This window comes from Elephas maximus, chromosome 2 (genome assembly GCF_024166365.1).
Source record: "Elephas maximus indicus isolate mEleMax1 chromosome 2, mEleMax1 primary haplotype, whole genome shotgun sequence".
Taxonomy (NCBI): Eukaryota; Metazoa; Chordata; class Mammalia; order Proboscidea; family Elephantidae; genus Elephas; species Elephas maximus.
The window spans coordinates 12,894,299-12,912,718 of NC_064820.1; the positions used below are offsets into that span (position 1 = coordinate 12,894,299).

Genomic DNA, 18,420 nt, shown 5'->3' on the forward strand with positions numbered 1-18,420 from the left:
GTTATTTGTAACTTGCCCTTGAGTCAACAACTCTCAACAGCAGTTTCCTTTGTTTCTCCCCGGGAGATTCAGCAAACGCCTATTCCTGCAAGCTTAGGCGTGTCTTAGGGCGTGTTTACATGATCTCTGGTTTGGTGTTTTGCACAATCTTCTTTCTTCTACCCCTTCTAGTAGAATTGGTACACTGAATTTGATTTTTTATTTACAGAAGCTTGGTAATCAAGAGTAGCAAAAGCAAGTTTAAAGGGGAAGAAGCCAAGAGAAGGGTTCTTCCCTAGAAGGGAGCGAGACTGCAGTATCATTAAATCGGTACTGTCTTAAGGCGGAGATGGATCACTAGATCAATGGAACCAAACTCCAAAACAGATTCACGCATTTGTGGAAAACTGGGGCTATGGCTCAGCTTGGTGTTACAAGTCAGTGGGATGTGAATGGATTTGCCCATAACTGGGCTTGGAACCTTGACTCACCACATGGAGAAAGTAAAATTAGAATCCTACAATGTATCAGCCATGAAAATGAAGCCTGTGTGGATTAGAGACCTAACCATGAAACACTGAACTTCAGAACTTTTAGAATAAAATACAGAGGAGTTATCTTTACGGTTTTTGAATGTGAAGGATTTCCTAAACATAGCACAAAAAGCATAACCATAAAGGAGAAGTGGAGCTGGGCTTTATATTAGTCTCTTAGAGCTGCCATTATGAATTCCCACGAAGCACGCGGCTTAAAACAACAGAGATGTGTTGTCTCTCCATTCTGGAGGCTGGGAGTCTCCGAATTCAGGGTGTTGGGAGGGCCATGTTCTTTTTTCTCGACTTTCTTTGCTTCTGGTAGCCCCTGATGTTCCTTATCTGACAGCCGTGGCATAATTCTGTTGTCACATGGCCGTCTTCCCCATCTGTCCCTGTGTCTCTTTTGTTTTATAAGGACACCACTCAGAGTGGATTAGGACCCACCCTATTCCCGTATAACCCCGTGTTAACTGATAACATCTTCAAAGACCCTATTTCCAAACCCGGTCATGTTCATAGGTACTAGGGTTTAGGACTTCAGCATATCCTTTGGGGGACACAGTCCAGTCCATAACAGACTTTTAACTTTGTTACTCATTGTTTTTCTGTAATTGGTTTACGTTAAGAGCTGGCATTATGGGATCTTGGAATTATTAAGACATTTATAAAATACCCCTTCTTTGTACTCTCTTTTGGAGTATCGCTTAATTAGATGGTAAAGAGGCATCTTGAGAACACTCCCAGAAAGGAAAATTGGAGGCAGTCTCATGGGTGTAAGGCAGAACTGGGACACTAATCCCTCCCAGGGAATTTATCCATTGTATTCACCGTGATCAAATGATATAACTTATTTTTATCTTGGATTTCTCCTCCCTACCCCGCCCCTCCACCAATGGAATATTCTTTTCTTAGGCCCCTGAGGATTTTAATTTGCATCTTCTTACAAGCTAATTGCAGGGAAACATAGCGGTGACTTCAATTCTAGAAGGCCAGCCTCCTGTCTGTTCTGTAATGTTGGACCAGACAGATTTTCAGACTCACAAGCAATCCTTCTCCTGAGATTATTGACTTTGCTGATCATGTACCATCGTTCTTCTGGCCCAATCAGCTTCTCAAGGAAACTCTTCTCAGAGTAAAACGTATCCCCACTGACGCATACCTGCGATTTTTTAAATTAGAGATTTAACAGGAAAGTAAAATTTACAAAGTGACAGTGTGGTGAGAGTTGTTTAAACTCTGTAAATTCAGTCCAGGGCTTTGAACTGATTCATTCCGGCTCTACCCCCTGCTGAGGATTTGAATTTCCACCCCAGATATACTGAATTAGAATCTACATTTTAACAAGATTTGCAAAGCCAGTTTAAAGCCCTAGTTTAGGCAATGCTTCAGGAGTCCTTGGGTCGTGCAAATGATTAAGTACTGGACTGCTAACCAAAAGGCTGGTGGTTCAAACCCTCCCAGAGGTGCCTCGGAAGAAAAGCCTGGTGGTCTGCTTCCAAAAGATCACAGCCTTGGAAACCCTGTACTCTGCACACATGAGGTCGCCATGAGTTGGAATTAACTCAAGGGCAGCTAACAGCAACAACATTGTGAGTGTAGTTGCTGGATTTTTTTTTTTGCTTTCCAAATGGATAATAGTGATGTCTTAGGCTGGGCTCTCTAGTGAAGCAAAATCAGTGAAGTGTATAAACATATAGAGAGAGAAAGTCCCAAGTCTGTGGCTTCTGATTAATGTAGCTGCAGGGGTTGCTGAACCCAAGGTTAGCCGGTCAGACCACAGACCTCTAGCTCACAGGCTCACAGGCTCACAGGCTCCGGAGATCAGTGATACCCAGGATTAGCAGGTAAGCTGCCAGCTCAAGTCCCAAGAACCAGAGTTCAGATGAACCGGAGCCAGATGCATCATTCAGAGCAAGCAAAAGTCCTCAAGCTTTGCCAGAGAGTCCACCTAAATTGGATGCAGGCCACACCCCCAAGGAAACTCCCTTTTGGCTGACTGGCTGCTACAGTAGATGCCGCTATGGAGGTAATCACATTACGTCGGATCTCATCATGGAGGTGATGACATCATTATACAGCTGCCCAGCCACTGAGAATCATGGCCCAGGCAAGTTGACACACAACCTTAACCTCAAAAGTCATGTCTATAAGTGTACGTGCCAAGCCAGGGGCGGGGTCCAGGCCATGCCCATTGCCACCAAACCGAGGTAGAGCAACAGTCAAGTGCATTTACCACCTGGAAAGTTAGCTAAATACCCTCATACTCATTCCTTTCCTCAGCAGGTCTACATCAGCGTCCGTAACACCAGGCGTTGTTCTTGGAGCTAGGGACTCAGCGGGGAACACGCAGGTCAAAATCCCTGTCCTAGTGTAATTTACTTTCTCACCCTGGTTCTTAACCATAAATGAGATTGTAGAGACTGTATCTGACAGCCTTTACCCAACAAATTACACACATGTTGGCACTAACTTATGGTAGCCTTTTAGAAATTCTGTACATTTGGAGAGGATTAGCGTTCTTAAATTCTTTCATCGTTACTGTGGTCAGCTGCCCTAGAGCCGGCCACCAACTCGTGGCAACCCCATGCTCAATGGACGAAACCCTGCCCGGTCCTGTTGTCCCTCCACGGACAGTTGCAGATCCGACTGTGGTGATCCGTAAGGTTTTCACTGGCGGATTTTCTGCAGTAGATCAACAGGCCTTTCTTCCTAGCCTCTCTTAGTCTGGAAGCACCATCATAGCAACACACAAGCCTCCGATGACAGATGGGTGGTGGCTGCACATGAATCTCATTGGCCTGTTATCAAAGCCAGGTCTCCCGCATGGAAGGCAAGAATCCTACCCTTGACCCACCAGTGATCCGCTCCATAAATTCTTTCATAAAGCCACAGAAACGTCCTTCCCTTCCTGTCGGTGGTATTATTATGGAGAAAGGTGTTTTATACGAGTAGATTTTTCAAGTAACTGAAGTTTACTCTTTTGGTTCCAAACTTAAAAAAAAGAAAAAAAAGGAAATAGCTATGAGTAATGGAATTTTTCCTTACATTAAACATGGGAGCATTCTTTTTCTTCTGGAGGATCAGGACAGTCACTCTGTTGGCTGTCATGCCATGTGACTATAGGGTCTGGGTGTGCTTGTGTCTCGGTCTCCCCCTGGCTGTGGACAGCTCTCGTTTCTCCTGCTGGCGGTGCCGGGCCCTAGCTCTGTATCTGCCCCTGCTCCCTCTTCCCAGAGGATGCTTTGTTTTTGCAGGTGTTTGCAGTGGTTAGGAAAACATTGTATTTCCAAATGAGAATATTATTAATGTAGCATTGGGTTTGCTTCCTTGTTTTTCAAAACTCTCCCACTAAAGCAAAGAGTTTGAAATAGTATAAAATTCAGGATTTAAACTTGGAACTGTCTGACTTTTGGAACAGACCCCAGAAGGTAGGAGAAGGTGATGGTTTTTTATAGTGATGTAAGTTCCGGTGTGGGAAGACAGTCACTGCATCTGTGTCTGGTACCATTTTATACTGAACCTTCAAGTGATCTAGTCTGTTCTTTTCTGGCAATCTTCATTTTGGACCTAAGATTATACTAAGATCTCTGAGACTCTTAAGATTTCTGAGACTCTAAATCTCTGAGACTACCTTTGGTGGGTGAGAGAGGGAGGGGAAGGGGCTGTGGTTCCAGAAAAGACCCACTCACTGGTCAGGGTAGGAGGTAGCACTGCTGTGGAAGAGGGCGTGAGAGGAAACCAAAAAGGAACTTCAGGAACCTCTGTGGGCATCCCTCTGTTATCCACCTGGGAGAGTCTTCCTTTCAACCAGAGTCCAGAAGTGTCATGGATTGAATTGTATCCCTCCAGAGTATATGTTGGAATCCTCACCCCCATATCTGTGGAGAAGCCCTGGTAGTGCAGTTGTTAAGAGCTCAGCTGCTAACAAAAAGATCAGCAGTTGGAGTCCACCAGCTGCTCCGTGGAAGCCCTATGGGGCAGTTCTACTCTGTCCTATAGGGTCGCTGTGATGGTTTTTTTTTTTGGATATAATCCTATTTAGCAATAAAGTCTTTGTTATGTTAATGCGGTCACTTCATTGTAGGGTATATCCTAAACCTAATCTCTTCTGGCTATAAAAAGAGCAGATTACCTTCTCTGGGAAGCTTCAGAGCTTTTTTTTCCTTAAGGCCTCCAACTGATTGGATGAGGTCCACCCACCTTATCCCAGGTAATCTCCTTTTCTTAAACTCAATTCATTGTAGATGTTAAACCCTTTGCCGTGGAATCCATCTTGACTCATAGGGACTTTAGAGGACAGAGAAGAACTGCCCCATAGGGTTTCCAAGGCTGTAATCTTTATGGATGCTAGAGGGTCAGCGAAAAAGAGGAAGACCCTCAAGGAGATGGATTGACACAGTGGCTGCAACAATGGGCTCAATCATAATAACAAATGTAAGGATGGTATAGGATCAGTCAGTGTTTTGACCTGTTGTACACAGGGTTGCTATGAGTCAGAACCAACAATACCTAACAACCACAGTCTTTATGAAAGCAGGCTTCCACATCTTTCTTCCGTACAGCATCTGGTGGGTTTGAACTGCTGACCTTTCGGTTGGCAGCTGAGCACTTAATCACTGTTCCACCAGGGCTTCTTTTGTAGATATTAACCGTGTCTGAAAAATACATTTGCAGCGACATCTAGGCTAGTGTTTGAGCAGACAACTGGGCAGCGAAGCCTAGCCAAGTGAACACACAGAATGAACCATCACACCAGTCAGTATCCCCTCGGCTTATTCCCGCACCTCCTCCACATCTTGGCCCTATGTCATCTTCTCAGTGAGGCCCACCCAGGCCAGCCTGTTTGATACCGAAACAGATCCCAGCCCTGCGCTCCTAGCCCCACCTCCCCGCCTTATCCAACTTTCTAACGTACTCCCTAATCTGTATATTTATACGTTATGTCTACAGCACAAGGTCTTCTTCCTCCCCTTAGAAGGCAAGCTCCAGGAGGGCAGACATGTTTGTCATCGATGTTTCCCAGGCACAGTGCCTGGCTCATAGTTGGCTCAATATGCATTTGAGAATGAAAGAGTGGCTGGCCTGCTCTGAGCTGTCGTTGAGAACTGGGCCTCAGCGTTCCCTGCGCTCTCACTGCTGTACTGTGGTCACCTGTCCAGCCCTCCCTGAGGGGCATGGGGCTCCCTGGGGGCTGCCATGCTGACTGGTGATGCTCAGTCTCTGCCCTCTGACCACTTCCCCTTTCATTTCTAGACTGGCCTTATTGTCGCCTGTTACCACGGCTTCGTGGATACTGTGGTGGCCTTAGCAGAGTGCCCCCACGTTGACGTCAACTGGCAGGACCTCGAGGGAAACACGGCCCTCATCGTGGCTGCACAGGCAGGTAAGACCTGGTCCCACCCCCAGCATCTGCCCAGAGCAGCTGCTGTGCAGCATGGGGGGCTTGTGCTTCACCTTAGCTCATGAGTTTGATGTAGGAAGAGTGGAAATTGATAAGGAAAGACGTTCTGCTACACACAGGTGCAGGACAAGGGCTGATGGTCATGAGTACACATTATCTTTTTGCATTTGGGGCAGTACAAAGTGTACCCACTTGTGCAGAATTCAGTACTGGGCAGATCTAGCTCCAGTACTGTCTTTCGGTATGCAGCTGCACGAGAGACCCAACTTGGCACCATTGCATCTACAACACTGCACCCCACCCAGCCCTTGAGGACAGGGCACAGCAGATGCTGGTGAACTCACTAGTGGCACAGACCTTAGCGTGTGTTTCACCCATAGTTAATCTATGAAAGCAGACATACACAGACAGTAACAGCAGACATTTGGCCAACTCCATTTAGAGGGACCAAAGTCCACAAGACCACCCTCACTTCTGACACCAACTGCAAGTTGAGGGGTCTCCCAGAATTACTCCTTAGGTGTGATGATTCAGAGAACTCACTGAAAGCTGTGATGCCCAAGGTTGTGGTACATTACAGGGAAAGGATACAGATTCATCAGCCATGGGGAGAAGTCAGTAGGGCATAGTTCGAGAGAGTTCAGTAGAGCTTCATTCTCCTCTCCTGAGGAGTCAGGGTGCATTGCATCATGCATATCATCACACATGGTATCCATGTGTGATGCTATGCATGGTGTATTGCCGACCAGGGAGGCTCACCTGTGCTTCGGTGTAGGGTTTTTATTGGGGCTCCATTATATAGGCAGGTCTCTGGGAGGCACAAACAGTTTGCACTTGACTACTGACCAGAGATTGGCAGTTCAGACCCACTCAGCATCCCCACGGAAGAAAGGCTTAACAATCTGCTTTCATTAAAATCACAGCCAAGAAGACCCTGTGGAGCAGTTCTACTCTGTAACATATGGGGTCACCATAAGTCTGAATTGGCTCAACGGCAAAGGTCTTTTTTTGGGGGGGGGGCGGTGAGGAGCGGAGACTATTATGTAGGCATAATTGATTGATTGATTGTCCATGTGGTTGATCTCAATCTCCAGGCCAATTGATGCCTTGTGACTCAAAGTCCCTTGCCTAAATTACAGGGTTGGACATTCTGACATGGCCAGCCCCTATCCTAAATCACATTGTTACTATCTGGCTACTCCAAGGCCCACAGGCAAACAAGATTGCCTCCCAGGAGTTCAGGGCAAAGGCCAGACCTATTTTCGGGCAAGGTTAAGTTGCTTACTACACAGTAACCTTGTAAATTTGAAGAAAATCTGGGAACTGCTCTGGAAGCTCTTAGAGTACCCATATAATAAGGTAGGAAAAACCAGGGAGAGGGTCTTGTAGTATGTGTCCAAGTAAGTGTCCTTCCGCCCATGATGGTCATCTTGAGAGACCAGTACTTATGCCATCATTGCCAAGTGCATGGTGGATCTCCTGTTTCAGAATTGTATCCAGACAGTTTTTAAGACCCACAAGAAAGCTACGCTTGTCCCTTCAGAATTACACTTCCCTTGTAACCACGGTGTAAACCAGGCTTATAGCTGACCACGTTCAAAATACTTGTACCCATGGTATTAATCAAGCTCATAGCTGACCATGTTCAAAATATCTGTAACCATGGTATGAACCAGACTTATAGCTGACCATATTCAAATACTTGTAACCATGGTGTGAACCAGGCTTATAGCTGACCATATTCAAATACTTGTAACCACAGTGTGAACCAGGTTATAGTTGACCACGTTCAAAATACTTCTAACCATGGCGTGAACCAGGATTATAGCTGACCATGTTCAAAATACTTGGCTTCCAAAGATTCCATCTGTTTCATCAGTCAGGTTCTAAGCTGGAAGCAAAGACGCCAACTTTGGCAAAATCAGGAAGAAAGGGGATTTGCTCATTAATGGAATGTGGGACAGCTCATAGAGCTGTTAGGAATCTGGAGAATCAGATGCAGGGCCAGGAATCACACCTCATGGGGTCTGGTATGGAAGCCTCCACGCTTGCCTCCAACGAGAGTCTGCCCTGCTCCTTCCTGCACCAGGAGCGCCTGTGTCAAGAACATTGTGGGTGTATTTGATTGGGAGGGCAGGGAGGCAGGACAAACCAGTGTCTGGCAATGTCTACCCCCTAGTGGGTGGTGGTCTGTGCACCTGTTTTTCCATCAAGATGCACAGGGAGAGAACTAACTTTCTAAACATAGAAAGGTGTCCCAGGCCACGCTGCAAGAATTCACTCCTTTGGTTTTACAAGTGTGGTGGTTTGCCTCCACTGCAGGTGCTCCAGCTTTGAAAGCTCAGGTCCACAGCTTCTTGAACAAGAGCATAGAGGAATATTATGATTCAGTCAGTAGCTCCCAGAATCCTGGCTCATTGAAGAGGCATCATTGCCTCCCATGAGTCAGGCATGGGATGGGACCTGGATGCAGACATGAAGGGCAATTCTGCCCTTGAGGAAGTCTCCAGCTAACAGAGGACCAACCAGCCATCCCTTCATTCTCAAATGTTTACTGAGCACTGACCACAAGTCAGAGTCCTTGGGTGGCGCAAACGGTCGATATATTTGGCTGCTATTTGAAAGGTTAGAGGTTTAAGTCCACCCAGAGGTACCTCAGAAGAAATGCCTGGCGGTCTACTTCCAAAAAAAATCAGTCATTAAAAACCCTATGGAGCACAGTCTACTCTGACCCACATAGGGTCACTAGGAGTCAGAGTTGATTCGATGGCAATGGGTTACTGGTAAATATAAGTCAGGCACTGTACTTGGTGAATGGAGCCCTGGTGGTGCAGTGGTTAAAGCATTTGACTGCTAACTGAAAGGTCAGCAGTTCGAAACCACTATCAGCTCTGCAGGAGAAAGATGTGGCAGTCTGCTTCTATAAAGATTTATGGCCTTGAGCATTTCCCTTGAAAACGGGAACCAGACAAGGATGCCCTTTATCACCACTCTTATTCAACATTGTGCTGGTGATCCTAGCCAGAGCAATAAGGCAAGAAAAAGAAATAAAGGGCATCCAAATTGGTAAGGAAGAAGTAAAAGTATCCCTTCTTGCAGATAATATGATCTTATATGCAGAAAATCCCAAAGGATCCACAAGAAAACTACTAGAACAAATAGAAGATTTTAGCAAAGTATCAGGATACAAGATAAACATGCAAAATTCAGTTGGATTCCTCTACACCAACCAAGAGAACTTCCAAGAGGAAACCACCAAATCAATACCATTTACAATAGCCACCAAGAAGATAAAATACTTAGGAATAAATCTAACCAGAGATGTAAAAGACCTATACAAAGAAAATTACAAGACACTACTGTAAGAAACCAAAAGAGACCTATGTAAGTAGAAAACATACCTTACACATGGATAGGAAGACCCGACATTGTGAAAATGTTAGTTCTACCCAAAGTGATCTATAGATACAATGCAATCCTGATCCAAATTCCAACAACATTTTTTAATGAGATGGAGAAGCAAATTACCAACTTCCTGTGGAAAGGGAAGAGGCCCTGGATAAGTAAAATATTGCTGAAGAAGAAGAGCAAAGTGGGAGGCCTCGCTCTACCTGATTTTAGAACCTATTATACTGCCACAGTAGTCAAAGCAGCCTAGTACTGGTACAACAGCAGATATACAGACCAACAGAACAGAATTGAGATTCCAGACATAAATCTGTCCACCTATAAGCAGCTGATATTTGACAAAGGTACAAAGTCCGTTAAATGGGGAGAAGAGTCTCTTTAACAAATGGTGCTGGCATAACTGGATATCCATCTGTGAAAAATGAAACAAGAGTGTCATGGACTGAATCATGCCCCCCAAAAATATGTGTATCAGTTTGGCTAGGTCATGATTCCCAGTGTTATGTGATTGTCTATCGTTTTGTCATCTGGTATGATTTTCCTGTGTGTTGTAAATCCTACCTCTGTGATGTTAATTAGGTGGGATAGGCAGTTTTATGTTAATAAGGCAGGACTCAGTCTACAAGATTGGATTGTGTTTTGTGCCAGTCTCTTTTGAGATATAAAAGAGAGAGGCCAGCAGAGAGACAGGGGAACCTCGTACCACCGAGAAAGCAGCACCCAGAGCAGAATGCATCCTTTGGATCCGGGCTTCCTATGCATAGAAGATCCTAGTCCAGGGGAAGATTGATGACAAGGACCTTCCTCCAGAGCCAACAGAGAAAGCCTTTCCCCGGAGCCGATGCCCTGAATTTGGACTTGTGACTACCAGAGTGAGAGAATAAACTTCTGTTTGTTAAAGTCATCCACTTGTGGTATTTTTGTTATAGCAGCACTAGATGGCTAATACGAAGACCCATACCTCACACCATGTACAAAAACTAACTCAAAATAGATCAAAGACCTAAATATAAAATCTAAAATGATAAAGATCATGAAAGAAAAAATAGGGACAACTCTAGGAGCCCTTATACGTGGCATGAATTCAATACAAACCATAACTAACAATGGACAAACACCAGAAGAGAAACTAGATAACTAGAAGCTCCTAAAAATCAAACACTTTTATTCATTAGAAGACTTCACCAAAAGAGTAAAAAGAGAACCTACAGACTGGGAAAATTTTTTTAGCTATGACATATCTGATAAGTGTCTAATCTCTAAAACCTACAAGATGCTATAACACCTCAACAACAAAAAGACAAATAAACCAATTAAAAAATGGGCAAAGGATATGAACACACACTTCACCAAATAAGACGTTCAGGAGGCTAACAGATACGTGAGGAAATGTTCCATTAAAACAATCAAACAAACAAAACCCACTGCCATCAAGTCAACTCCAACTCCAACATTAGCTGTTAGAGAAATACAAATCAAAACTACAGAGACACCATCTCACCTCAGCAAGGCTGGCCTTAATCCAAAAACACAAAATAAGAAATGTTGGAGAAGTTGCGGAGAGATTGGAACGCTTATACACAGCTGGTGGGAATGTAAAATGGTACAACCCCTTTGGAAAACAATTTGGTGCTTCCTTATAAAGCAAGAAATAGAAGTACCATACCATCCAGCAGTCTCACTCCTTGGAATGTATCCTAGAGAAATAAGAGCTGTCACAGGAATAGATATATGCATACCTATGTTCATCATAACACTGTTCACAATAGCAAAAATATAGAAACAACCTACGCACCCCTCTACAGATGAATGGATAAACAGATTATGGTACATACACACAATGGAATACTACGCAACGATAAAGCCGTGAAAACATCTCATGGCGTGGATGATTCTGGAGGGCGTTATGCTGAGTGAAATTAGTCAGTTGCAAAAGGACAAATATTGTATGAGACCACTATTACAAGAACTCCAGAAAAGGTTTAAACACAGAAGAAGACATTCTTTGATGGTTAAAAGGGTGGGGAGAATTCACTAGATAGTAGACAAGAATCATCTTAGGTGAAGGGAAGGACAACACACAATACAGGGCAAGTCAGCACAACGGGACTAAAGCAAAAGCTAAGAAGTTTCGTTAACACAACCAAACACTTAGAGGGACAGAGTAGCTGGTGTGGGGTTCTGGGGACTATCATTTCAGGGGACATCTAGGTCAGTTGGCATAACAGAGTTTATTGAGAAAATGTTGTGCATCCCACTTTGGTGATCGGCATCTGGATCTTAAAAGCTTTCAAGCAGCAACCTAAGATGCATCAATTCATCCCAGCACACTTGGAACAAGGGAGAATGAAGAACACTAAAGACTCAGGGAAAATATTAGCCCCAGAGCCGAAAGGGCCACGTAAACCGGAGGCTTCATCAACCTGAGACCAGAGGAACTAGATGATGCCCGGCTACCACCAATGACTGCCCTGATAGGGAACACAACAGAGAGTACCCAACAGAGCGGGAGGGAGTGTGGAGCAGAACTCAAATTCACATAAAAAGACCTGACTTAATGGCCTGATTGAGCCTGGAGGAACCCCTGAAGCCATGGCCCCTGGACACTCTATTAACTCAGAACTAAAAACATTCCTGAAGCTCACTCTTCAGACAAAGATTAGACTGCTTGTGAAGAGTGTGCTTCTTAGTTCAAGTAGATACATGAAACCCAGTGGGCGCTTCTCTCTGGAAGCAGGATGAGAAGGCAGGAAGGGACAGGCAGTGATTGACTGGACACGGGAAACCTGGGTGGAAAGGGGAGTGTGCTGTCACATCATAGGGATGACAACTAATGTCATATAACAATATGTGTATAAGTTTTTGTATGAGAAATTAACTTGAGCTGTAAACTTTTACCTAAAGCACAATTAAAAATAAAAGGTGACCTGGTATAGTGAGGAGAAAAAAAAAAAAGTTTACAGCCTTGGAAACTCTATGGGGTTGCTGTGAGTTAGAATCGACTCACCAGCAGTGGGTTTGGTTTGGTGCTTGGAGAGTGGACAAAGAGAAGTAGACAAAAAGCCGATGCCAGATACCTCCGGTAGGAACACTGTGGTGGGGTACATGCCCTGGGCACCATGGGGATGAGAACACTTCTGCAGCCTTGGAGCTCAGGACAGAGGTCCAGTAGAGGGGGTCTAGGCTGGACGTCAAGGACTCAGGGGCCAGTTCCAGCCCAGGCACCGCAAAGCCGGCTGGTCTGTGTGGCTGTGGGAGTGAGTGTGTCTAGGAGAGGAGGGGTGCCAGCCCCCTGACTCCCACCTGCTGAGTGTGCCCTGTCCCGCTTTAGTAGACTCCCTCACCCAGGAGGGAACGGGGAGGGGGACGGGGAGGGTTACGATTTGTACATCCCTCTATGGAAACCCTGGTGGCGTAGTGGTTAAAAGCTAAGGCTGCTAACCTAAAGGTCAGCAGTTCAAATCCACCGGGTGCTCCTTGGAAACCCTATGGGGGCAGTTCTACTCTATTCTTCATTGTTGCTATGAGTCAGAATTGACTTGACAGCAATGGGTTTGGTTTCCTTTTTTTTTAATTGCAGATTAGAAGTGTTTTCTTGTTTATCTTAATTGGCTCAGCGTGAGGAAGTGATTTTGCCTAATTTGTTTCTGAAGGTGGAGGTAACTGAATCTCCCGGGCTGTTTTTTCCCCTGAGCACCGTTACCTTAGAGCCCTGAGCAGGCAGCAGAGTCACCTGGGGCAGGTGAAAGCTCACGTGGCTGGGCCCCAGCCCAGGTTTCTGACTGTAGGTCCAGGGTGGGGCCTGAGAATGTGCATCTCCGATAAGGCCCCTCCAGTGTGAGCTGATGTTGGTGTTGCAGGTAGGAGGGCGTGGGGGGGACATACTCTGAGAACTGTGCCTTACAGGTGCCCTCGGGCAGCAGCAGAAGGGTGGGCAAGGGTGCCGCTCAGCGGACATTAAAGGTCAGAGGAATCACAGATCTTAAGCAAGATGGTGTCAGACGGACTGAAAGCAAAAAAAAAAGCAAAGCCATCATTAAATTAAAGCAAAAATAAGGAAAGCCTGACCGTCCCGTGCGTGCTGTTTTACTAAAGAGAGGCAGTTACCAGGGCTTCGAACTGGTTTGTTCTGCTTCTAAGTGCTGCTGAGAATTTCCATTTCTAATAAGCTACCAGGCACTGCTAATGCTTCTGGATGGGGACCCATTCTGAGAACCGCTAGTAGAGCAGAGGTTCTCAAAATTCATTATCCATAAGAATCACCTGGGAACTTGTTAAAATGTAGATTCTGATTCAGTATATATGGGGTGGACAGGCAAATTCTCAGCAGGGGTTCAAACAGGAATGAACTGGTTTGAAGCCCTGGTTCGGGCTTTTAGCTGAGAGAATCAAGTGATGTCCTAGTTTAATCCAGTTCTGTAAGCAGTTGTATTTGTTTGATGATTTCTTAGTTACAAAGGTTTTACAGTAATACATGCTTACAGTAAAAAAAATAAAGTCAGTACAGAAGTATTTCAAAAAGTGACAGGCAACCATCACCACTATCCGTCACCAAATGTCTTCTTCACCCTTCACAAAAGCTTGTGTCCCTTAAAAGCAATCCCCCTGCACTCCCGGCTCCCAGCCAGCCCTGGTAACCACTAATACACTTTAATCTCTATACATTTGCCTCTTCTGGGTATGTTATGTAAGTGGGATCGTGCAATATTGGTTTGTTTTTGTGACTAACTTACTTCCCTCAGCATCCTGTTTTCAGTGTTCGTTCATGCTGTAGCACGTATCAGAGCTTCATCTGTCTTTATGGGTGAACAATATTCCGTTGTACATACATGCCATGTTTTCTTTATCCACTCATTGTTAATAGCGGTGATTATTGTACAACATGGTGAATGAAATTAGTGTCACCGAATTGTACACGTAGAAATGGTTGAAAGGGCAAATGTTGGTTATATATGTTGCTGGGTGCCGTAGAGCCGATTCTGACTCATAGCGACCCCATGTGACAGAGCAGAACTGCCCCATAGGGTTTCCTAGGCTGTAAGCTTTATAGGAACAGATCACCAGGTCTTTTCCGTGGCTTTGAACTGGTTCATTCTAGTTTGAACCTCTGCTGAGAACTTGTTTCTAACAAGTTCCCTGTTGGGGATTTGCATTTCCACCCCAGATATACTGAATCAGAATCTACATTTTAATAAGCTCTCCAGGTGATTCTTATGTATAACTTCCATGGAGAGGCTGGTGGGTTGCAGCCCAGCACTTAACCACTGCACCACCAGGGCTCCTTTTGTTATGTATTGTTATATATACCCACTGCCGTCCAGTTGATTCTGACTCATAGCGACCCTATAGAACAGAGTAGAGCTGTCCCATCGAGTTTCCAAGGAGTGCCTGGCAGATTCGAACTACTGACCTCTTGGTTAGCAGCCATAGCACCTAACCACTACACCACCAGGGTTTCCTATTGTTATATATAGGTCACTACAACTAAAAAAAATTCTTAAAAAAAAAAAAAAAAGTGAAAGGCCCCTTCTCACGCTCCCAAACGCTTCAGCTCACAAAGCGGTACTCAGGTACCAGGCAGTGATCACACTTCAGCTGCGTTACCCTGCCAGACTTCTCTCTTTCTTTTTAAACACATACACGGTCACACACCCATGCACACACTTCTCACGTAAATAGGCTAATTCTATACGGACTGTGATTCCAGTTTTGTTTGCACTGAACATATCTGGATCTTTCCATATCAATAGATCTACCTATTCTTAGAGCTACAGCTCCGTCAGCGTGATTGTTGGTTCAGCTGGTAGCCCCCCCAGACTTTACCTTTTGGGGGCAGGGATCATGGGTGCTTCTGCTCACTGTGGTAGATCCAGCATGTAGTCCAGTGCTTGGCCAGGGAGGAACTGTTAGTATATATTTGTTTTTAAAGATGATATTGTACAGAATAGATGAACCAGAATTTATTTAACTGCCCCACAGTTATTGGACATGCAGATGTTTAAGTAAACCTATTACAAATGATGCTGCAGCGAAGTCATTTGTGTGTGAGGGGGGATGTTTTGGGGGAGAGGATTAGCCTGGGCCCTGGCAGGGGACAGCTTGGGTGGCAGGCATGCTCAGAGGGCTACACTGAGGAATTGCTACAGGGGCTCTTTATAGAGGCGTGGACAGTGCACACGGTTAATGTGGTCAGCTGCTAACCACATGGTTGGAAGTTTTGGTTCACCCTGCGGTGCCCCAGAAGAAAGTCTTGGCAATCTGCTTCCAAAAACTCAGCCACTGAAAACCCTATGGAGCGCATGTCTACTCCGACACACATAGGGTCATCATGAGTTGAAACTGACTTGACAACACCTGGTTACTGGTTGCTGGGGCAGAGTTAAGGGAACTAAGGCCAGAAGGGCTAAGGGGAGGGACCCTGGGGAGAGCGTCCCACAGCTGAGGGGATGTGAGCAGGGGTAGATACCCACTCTCAAACCTCTTCTGCCCTGGCCCCCGGGAGCCCAACCAGAAACTTCAGGGTGTGCCAGCTGGCAGGTGCGGTTCGTGGAAGTCAGCCTCCCAGGGGACAGCAGGGCGGAGGGGAAGGGGACCCCCAACAGTGCACAGAGAGCCTGAAGATGGAATGCCTTGGCCAAGGGCGTGCGTGTGTTAGCTTTAATGAGCTGCTGCCCTGTGGCTTCTGAGAGAGCCATCCCATCTCTCCTTTCCCGAGTTCCCGATGGTGTTCTTGCCAGTCCTGGATAGGGCCAGCCTTTTCAGTCTTTGCCAGCTCAGGATGGAATTTTCTTGTTGTCTTCAATCATATCCCCTGATTAGCATTTGAGCCTCAGATCTCTTAGGATGCTTGTGGCTGCCATCTACCGAATACCCAGCTAAACGTGGCTTCAACAAAGAGGGCACCACCTCCTCTCACGCCGGAAGTCTGGAGGTGGCAGTTCAAGGGTTCCTTAAACTGAGTGGCTCAGAAATGTTAGGGACTTGGATTAGCATCTCAGGAAAGCTCTTGACCTTTCCCATGTGGCCCCAAGATGACCCCTGCAGCCTCAAGCACCACGTCATCGCATTGCAACACTCAGAAGCTCCAGAGAGGAGGAGCAAGTCCCCGTAACATCCCTTCTTATCAGAGAGCAAGGCCATTTCCAGAAACCTCCACCACAGTGTCGTTTAGCTCTCACGTGCCCAGGCCCAAATAAGTGGGTGTCAAAGCGAGTGTCTCTCAGTCAGTTCAGACTCACGGTGTGTCAGGGTAGAACTGTGCTCCGTAAGATTTTCAATGGCTGATTTTTTGGAAATAGATTGCCAGGCCTTTCTCCTGAGGCACCTCTGGGTAGACTTGAGCCTTCAAACTTTTGGTTAGCAGCTAAGCATGTTAACTATTTGCACTACCCAGGGACTCCAAGTCGCTGGCAAGGCAGTAGAACCACCCTGATTGACTTTGTCTAGACAACATTCACCTCGAGCAGACTTAGTTCTGATGAAGAAGATCTTAAAGCAGTCATATGTTTGTATTTTAGGGCAGTCGTGGTTCAGTGGTAGAATTCTCGCCTTCCATGCAGGAGACCCAGGTTTGATTCCAGCTAATGCACAGCCACAACCCATCTGTTAGTGGAGGCTTGCATGTTGCTCTGATGCTCAACAGGTTTCAGCCGAGCTGCCTAAGACTAGGAAGAAAGGCCTGGCAATCTACTTTCTGAAAATCAGCCAGTGAAAACCCTATGAATCACAACTGGCCTGAGCCACAGCTGATCATGGAGATGGCGCAAGAGCAGACAACATTTCATTCCACTCAGCGTGGGGTCACCATGGCTCAGCTAACATGTTTGTATTACCTGGGTGAAATGAACGAGAGCTGGGGGCTCTGGCTTCGCCCTAGGATTCAGCCTTCGTGAGTATAAACTAGGATCCAGATGTGTCGGTCAGCCCTTTGGGTGTACTCTAAAAAGCCTAACCGCGTGGTATTCGATGCATAATTAACGTACAGCCACGTCTGTTTGGGGCCTTTACCATGGAGAGAATGAATGAAAGTCAATCCTTACATAATCCCTAAATCTCACGAAGCCAGAAATTTCGCCTTCCACCAGACCCTTCCTAACAAAAACAGAAATGAAATATCCATAGACATGAATGACAAGTCTTACAGAGGGAGCTTTGTGTGGACTTTCTTTGTACCCCTTTAACGGAACGTCACCAGGAGGGTAGGGTGAGAAAGCAGGGGTCTCTGCACTGGTGACAAGATAGAGTTGGCGGAGCTTGTTTTGGAGGTAGTAACAGTGGCTGCGACAACGCGCTCGAGCATGACAACGGTCGTCAGGATGGCGCAGGATAGGGCAGTGTTTCGTCCTGTTGTACACAGGGTCACTATGAGTTAGAACTGACTCAGCGGCACTTAACAAAACAACATTACATGATGCATGCATGTTGTGGGAGTCCTGTAATGGACGTCCCTGGATGGTGCAAATGGTTGATGCCCTCAGCTGCCAACTGGAAGGTTGTAGGTTCAAGTCCACCCAGAGGTGCCTCAGAAGAAAGGCCTGATGACCTATTTCCAAAAACTCAGCCATTGAAAATCTCATGGAGCACAGTTCCCCTCGGACACAGATGGTGTCCCCATGAGTCAGAGCTGACTTGATGGCAACCGGTGCTGGATAACCTGCGATGTGCCTTTGCAACTTGTTATCCCTTTAGTTTATCTTTAAAACTCTGAAGGAGAAGCACCGAGAGCAGCCTGGCGTTGTTCCCGCTGCACTCTCGCCGCCTGGGGACTGCAAGGCAGTGAGCCACGGGAGCTGCTCGGTCCCAGGGGGGTGGGTCGACCCAGACTGCTGGTACAAGGCTGGCTTGCGAGCTGGAATTGAGGAGGGTCCCAGTTCGGAGGAGAATTTATGACTTGGTCAGAGCCTCTTCGTTTTATTTATTTTATGACCACTACACTTGATCAAGGGAAACCCTGGTGGCGTAGTGGTTGAGAGCTATGGCTGCTAACCATGAAGGTCAGCAGCTCGAACCCACCAGCTCGCCTTGGAAACTGTGGGGCAGTTCAACTCTGTCCTGTTGGGTCCCTATGAGTCAAAGCCTCCTCGATGGCAACGGGTT

At 46.0% G+C, this 18,420-nt stretch overlaps 1 protein-coding gene across 1 annotated transcript in view; it reads left to right on the plus strand.

The window, feature by feature from the left end:
• ANKRD33B (ankyrin repeat domain 33B) overlaps window positions 1-18,420 on the plus strand; it is a 105,729-nt gene that overhangs the window by 52,236 nt on the left and 35,073 nt on the right. Inside the window, exon 2 of the mRNA XM_049861075.1 lies at window positions 5,769-5,898. Within this exon, the coding sequence (XP_049717032.1) occupies window positions 5,769-5,898 (130 nt within the window). The remainder of the gene's footprint in view (window positions 1-5,768; window positions 5,899-18,420) is intronic.